Below are 6,948 nucleotides of genomic sequence, written 5' to 3' on the forward strand. Positions count from 1 at the left end.
TATTTTAATCTTTTTTAAAATTTTGTTTTGTTTTCTTTTGTTATTTTTTATTTTTTGAAAATTATTTTTGTTTTGTTTATATTTATGGAAACTTTGTAGAGGTTGAAACATTTTATTCTTATTTGATATTGATACAGAGGTTTAGTTTCAAAATGAGGTCTGTGAAAAATTTGAGAACTCGGGATTATTTCGTCTGTGACATTTTGAAAGAAGAGTAGTTTCTTTTTTATTTTGTTTTGTTTTGTTGTTGAAGCTGTTGTTATTACTGTTGTTTTATTTTTTTGGGTTTGTTTGTTTGTTTGTATTTTTGTTTTTTGGGTTTTTTTTTTCTCATTGATTTTCTCACTATATAGACCTGCTCCCTCTTTCTCCATTCGCAGAATTCCCAATACTCCAAGTTGGAGAAAGCAGATATTCTGGAACTCACAGTCAAACATTTGAAACACGTACAACGTGCAACCAGTAAGTGGAAATCTTTTTTTTAGAGTTAGTCTTGATTTCGAGTTCCTTCATTCGTTTTTCATTTTCTTTTCTTTTCTTATTTATTCTACTCTCTATTGGTTGGACAATAGTTGAATAATTGCATGTTAGATTAATACACGCAAATAAATTGATAACTAAATAGACGAATAAATAAATAAGTAAATATAAATAAACAAATAAATAATATAATTTAATGAATAAATCAATAAATTATCTAATTTAATAAATAGATAAATTATCTAAATTAATATAATTTAGTGAATAAATAGATAAATTATCTGATTTAATGAATAGAAAAATATATAAATAAATAAATAAAATAAATAAATTGATTAATTAGTTAATTGAGGGCTCCCTACTATTTTCATAAATATTTTACCCATCTTGCTATGTTTCCCAGCAAACTCAACTACCAGCCAAATCCCAACAGAGGCCTTCAACAAATACCAGGCAGGCTTCAATGAATGTGCCAACGAGGTTATCAGATATCTCGGAGAGACACAGGGACTCAACAACGACGCCAGAACTAGAATCCTCTCACATCTCTCAACTATCCTGTCTCCTGTTAACTCACTCCCACTTCAACCAACTAGCAGCGCCCAAATTCTACCAACCTCGACTCAGATGTTACCAGGCCAAGCCCCAATTTTGCCAGCTCCAACTTCATCCACCCAACGACTTCATAATTTGAATTTTCAACTTCAAAACGACAACAAGACCGATTCATTATCAATTTTGCGCCAGAAACAACAAGAACTATTTCAAGACAGTAATCAGATTACAATGTCTTCGTTTCAGAATGAACCTCAACAATATCTAACTCGGCATCAACCTTTTCAACAACAGCAGCAGCAACAACAACAACAAACCTGCCCCGTCGCTAACCATCTTATCAGGTCCAACACAATGGTGTTGCCCATTCCAGACTCAAACAATAACAGAGTTGTCTATAATGTGAACAACAACAGCTCTCGTATGCCAAATAGAAACTTTGCCAATGCATCTGACGCCCTAAGCGACTACAGCAACCAGGGTCTGTCCATACCAATATCTCTTAGCAATTCTATAACCAGCGTCAGCAACACTTCTCAACAACATTTAACGCTCATCAATTCAAATCCAGATCATGGGCTCAAGCCATTGAGCACAACAACTGGTTTAGCTCCTCCGCCTTCTTTCTTGGCACCGTCGACGTCAATACCAACAAGCTCCACATCACCATTCCAGCTTGTACAAAGCACTCTCCCAAATGGACAAATCGCCCTCGTTCTTGCCCCTGCCCCAAACCAACAAATTGTCCCATCAGTTATTTATCCTACTCATCCATCTGTCTTGACATCAAGAGAAATCGCTTCCATGTCTATCAATGAAAATAAAAATCAACCATCAGCTCCTTTACTAACATCAACAACTCCTAGAAGATCATCAATTGATCAAGACCGACTTGAAAAACATGGATCTCCATCCTCACCGCATTCGGGTAATAACCATAATCTGTATCAAGAATCCCCTCTTTCTCTTATTGTCAACAAGACACCAGACATTTCAAGTTTGAATAATTCATCAAACGCAAGCAGACCGAATGTGACAGAGGATCATTGTGTACTTAAACATGGACAAATATCAGCTTTCTATCAACCAGATTCATCGTCACCTCTCCCAAACTCTTCGTCCTCGTCGTCACACACCGTTCAGCCATTATCATCGTCATCGTCTTATGTCACAAAAGTCGCAAATTCAAATAGTGCCACAGTCTGTCACAGTCATCAAGACCATCCCAAAGGACAAAAGCAACAAGAGTTAACAAACCCTAGAAGCATGTCATCTGCATCCCCGCCAAAAATGAAATACCTGTCAATCAATGACAATGACAATATCACTATTGATAGTAGTAGTAGTAGTTATAGTGCCCGCCATTCTAATATCAGCCAGTATAAATCCAGGAATGTGATTAATTCTCCAGAGGATGTGACGAGTAAAAGAGACATGCTCGAGTACAAGTTGGACAAAAGTAGGTCACAGTCAAGGTCACAAAGTGATTTTGTTCATGAAACGAAGAATACTTGGAGACCCTGGTGATCTCTCTCTCGCTCTCTCTCTCTCGCTCTCTCTCTCTCTCTCTCTCTCTCTCTCTCTCTCTCTCTCTCTCTCTCGCTTTATCGTTCTCCATTACCTCTCCTTCAAAAAAAAAAAATCTCCATCTATCCTTTCCTCTCTCTCTCTCTCTCTCTCTCTCTCTCTCTCTCTCTCTCTCTCTCTCTCTCTGTGTGTGTGTGTGTGTGTGTGTGTGTGTGTGTGTGTTTGTGGTCGTGCTTTTGTTTAATTTGAGTACATTTATTTCAAATTAGAGTTATATATTATATATTAATGCCGATGTGCCAAACAATTTTGGTTCATTTTAATTGGGTTTGAACTTGTTAACATTTTTAGTGGGAAGAAGAGTTATATATTATATATTAATGCCGATGTGCCAAAGAATTTTGGTTCATCTTAATTGGGTTTGAACTTGTTAACATTTTTAGTGGGAAGAAGTGATCGAATTGTTAAAGAATTACACTGTGATCCGGAAGGTCCCGAGTGCGAGTCCCTATTTCGAGCATTTTCGTTTTTCTTCCTTGGGAAACATTATTAACCCACACTTTGTTCAATTCGGACAAGAGGCGATTCCTGTAGACATCAGACGTTTTGATTGATGTCAAAAGAAGGGCGTAATTTTTTAATTAAAAAAAAAAAACATATTTAGGGTAAGTTCTTCACTATAATACAGTGGAATCCGCATAAGTCAACTTAAAGTCAACACGCTCTTGCTGTTCCCAAATTTTCTCTTCCTTAGGGAGCGTTCACATATTACGTCATCAAAAATTTGCCCTTTTTAGACCCCCCCCCTCCCCCAAGTCATCACTTGTCATCATTGACCTGACCCCCCCCCCCCTCCCCCAACAGATGATGACGTCATCTAATTTAATAAAAACTAAAAGATAACTTTAATTTCACAATATTTATTATTCATTTTTCAAACCATAAACATTGATTATCAACGTTTGATAAAACACATTCAGACATTTTATTAATTTCAGAAACTGTTGATAATTTATGTTTTACGATACAATGGGGACATAAAATTTAAATTTGCAAAGATAAAATCTAACAAACATTATTTAAATTAGGCTACTTGGTGCAGGTGCTATTAAAAAATTTCAGAAAGTGTAATTTAAAATAGTATAGGAGGCAAATTATTTTATAGCATATTAGTCTTTTAGTGGAATGAATTTCTGTTTCAATTTCCAAACATAAAATTAATTGATTCAAAAATGTTTCTGCCTTGGACCTCTGGCAATGTACTATAAATAGTATCATCAATTTCATCTTCATCGTCATCACTTTCTCCCATTTGCTGTTCTTCTTGTATGCCGCATTTTCGTGAATGGTCTTTCATTGCTGTGATCGAGGAGTGATACAATGAACATTTAGGGCAAGTTCGCATTTTGAGAAGTGATACCCCTTTCCCATCTTGTTTCTTGAGAGATGGGCAATACTCATCATAGCAATTTATCTTTAGCTGTTTTGAAAGGAACAAACTTTGAAATAGGCTTCCAAATCTTCCATTATTGCCTTTTTGCTAATTTATTTGGAATGCCATTTTTGAAGCTCTTGCATTTAATAAAATAGGCCTAATTTGCCTATGTTTTGATGACATCATCTTGGGTCTGACCCCCCCCCCCCTCCCCCATGTCAACACATGTCAACATTTGGTAGACCCCCCCCCCCCCCCCCCCTAGCTGATGACGTAATATGTGAACGCTCCCTTATCTAAGTGTGTTCCATTGACAATGCATCAAGCCAACCAATCCTTCTGGTCCGGCAGCGATGGGGGCTCGAACCCGCGACCTTACAAGTACGACTGGCCGAGGAGATCGTGACTTTACCGTATGAGCTATCCACGATCCAACTATCTTCTGGCACTTTCCTACTCACTTCATTTCTTGTTGTTATCAACATAAGTGCCTGCTCCACTCACTTTACTGTAATGTTCACTAGCATTTTTGTAATATGCCATACCAATTCATGCCTTCCTTCACAACTTTTTATTTTTTTCTTCGAGTTGTGTCTTCCAACTAAATTTGTTGTTTTACATGCCTCTTAAAACTGTGCCTTTTAATAAAGATTGTTTGTTTGTTTATTAATTTATTTTAAACATCTAAGCAGTGGCGGTACGTGAACTTAAAAAATGGAACAGTTCAATACATTAATTTCAGTTAGTTTGTTAACTACTTTGACGACGAATTGAAACGAAGTAAATTTCAAAGCACAAAATCCCCAATTGAAGAATTTAATCACAACCATTAGAAGAGATAGAATATTCCTTTTAAGCTGCATGAAGCTTGAGTAGGGTGAAATGGACATAAAGAATTGCTTGCTGTCTGTTTGACAAGACGTTTGTCTCTTGCAAAATACTTTCTGTCAGACCTTTTAATTAGCTAGCTGTTATTAATCTTATAATGATATACTTTTCTTTCCAGCAAGATACGTAAAAAGCAGTGATACTTAGTCTCTAATTACAAGTGATACATTTCTAAACCATCGTCATATAATCTATCTTTGACTGTCTTTCCTCCATTCGTTAAGTACATCGTACACGCAAAAGATATAATTTGAAGATAATATTCGCAGATTTTTATGGCGTATTTATCTGCGATTTCACAATTCCAGGAAGGCTACACAATGCCTTGTTTAATCTCTCAACAAGTCATTTGGAAGCACGCTTCCATTCTACACGGTACTATTTGTCCGTTAGGCACTTTTTTGTAATGTAACTCTTACAGTATCCTTCATTGACGAGTTATAATAATAATAATAATAATAATAATAATAATAATAATAATAATAATAATAATAATAATAATAATAATAATAATAATAATGCTTCCATTCTACACGGTACTATTTGTCCGACAATGCCTTGTTTAATCTCTCAACAAGTCATTTGGAAGCACGCTTCCATTCTACACGGTACTATTTGTCCGTTAGGCACTTTTTTGTAATGTAACTCTTACAGTATCCTTCATTGACGAGTTATAATAATAATAATAATAATAATAATAATAATAATAATAATAATAATAATAATAATAATAATAATAATAATAATAATAATGCTTCCATTCTACACGGTACTATTTGTCCGTTAGGCACTTTTTTGTAATGTAACTCTTACAGTATCCTTCATTGACGAGTTATAATAATAATAATATAATAATAATAATAATAATAATAATAATAATAATAATAATAATAATAATAATAAATATTAATATAATAATAATAAAGTGTTCTTTTATAGCGCTAAATGCCGAAGTTTCAAAGCGCTTAACAATATACTTGTCAAAGCATAAACACACTCGTACCGAGCCAAACAAACACACACACAACAATCGCACACACTAACTATCTATGCAAGTTTTACTAAATGCAATTGACATTCAACAAAACGGAATCAAAATATAAAACGTATAATTTACTCACCAATAAGAAGATGCTTAGGATAAAAATTTCTGGAAAAGATGAGTCAATAGAATTATAGCTGTGATCTTATTCACACTACGGACTTCAAAGGAGTAATGTGTGTGAGGTGCCCTACTCAAAGACACAACGTCGGGATGAGACTTTCGCAGTCATTGTCACCAGGCCGTTCTATAACCACACTAAACATTGCTTTACTTGTACCACCCAGACAACCCCCGCCACTGTGATTCAAAATTTAAAAAAAAAGGGAGGGAAGGGGGGGGGGGGGGGGACAAGGAAGTTATTTTGGATTATATTATGTTGATATTGATACATTCACGATATAATATTTTTAAGTTTACTTTAAAAAAACATGTTTTACGATACTTGCCCGTATCAGGACTGTTAATCTTGTGAATGAAATGTTTGTTGAATATGGCTGGTTAACTTCCATTTAACCATTACTGTTTACCGCCTTTTGAATGCTATGAATGATATCCATAACAAAATTGTTTATTGATAATGAATCAGATATTGAAATAAATAGATGTCGTAAGATGATGACATCCCTATTATGAGTTGTGTCTATTTTGTGTCATTGTAAAATTTCCTTGATTAAGTCTTGTTTTGTTTTTTGTTTTTTGTTGTTTTTTTTTTTTTGTTTTGTTTTGTTTTGTTTTGTATTGTTTGTTTTATTGTTTTTTGTTTGTTTTTTAACATTATTTTTCGAAAACCCCTGCCCAAATATATATTATGATTGTTGTTTTGTTTGTTTTTCAAATTACGGCCGATTGCTATTTCCACCTGCTGGTCTTTCCAGGGGATGACGCACGAAAAAGCAAAGTCAGAATGGGTATTAAATTTAGATTATAAATTGTATTATGTTCCTTCGGTTTGACCCTCGTCGTATTGGGTTACTGTGACATTCCACTGTCCATTATGTACATTTTCTTTTCTCTGCGT

At 34.7% G+C, this 6,948-nt stretch overlaps 1 protein-coding gene across 2 annotated transcripts in view; it reads left to right on the forward strand.

Moving 5' to 3' along the window:
• LOC144971568 (uncharacterized) overlaps positions 1 to 6,563 on the forward strand; it is an 11,654-nt gene extending 5,091 nt beyond the window's left edge. For both annotated transcript variants that reach the window (XM_078912611.1, XM_078912612.1), the window contains 2 exons: positions 381 to 462; positions 884 to 6,563. In XM_078912611.1, the coding sequence (XP_078768737.1) occupies positions 381 to 462; positions 884 to 2,562 (1,761 nt within the window). In that variant the 3' untranslated portion in view covers positions 2,563 to 6,563. The remainder of the gene's footprint in view (positions 1 to 380; positions 463 to 883) is intronic.
• Positions 6,564 to 6,948: the final 385 nt, after the last annotated feature.

The sequence above is a fragment of the Berghia stephanieae genome, chromosome 4, assembly GCF_034508935.2.
Source record: "Berghia stephanieae isolate SIO BIC M18660-M18661 chromosome 4, UCSD_Bste_1.3, whole genome shotgun sequence".
NCBI classification, from domain to species: Eukaryota; Metazoa; Mollusca; class Gastropoda; order Nudibranchia; family Aeolidiidae; genus Berghia; species Berghia stephanieae.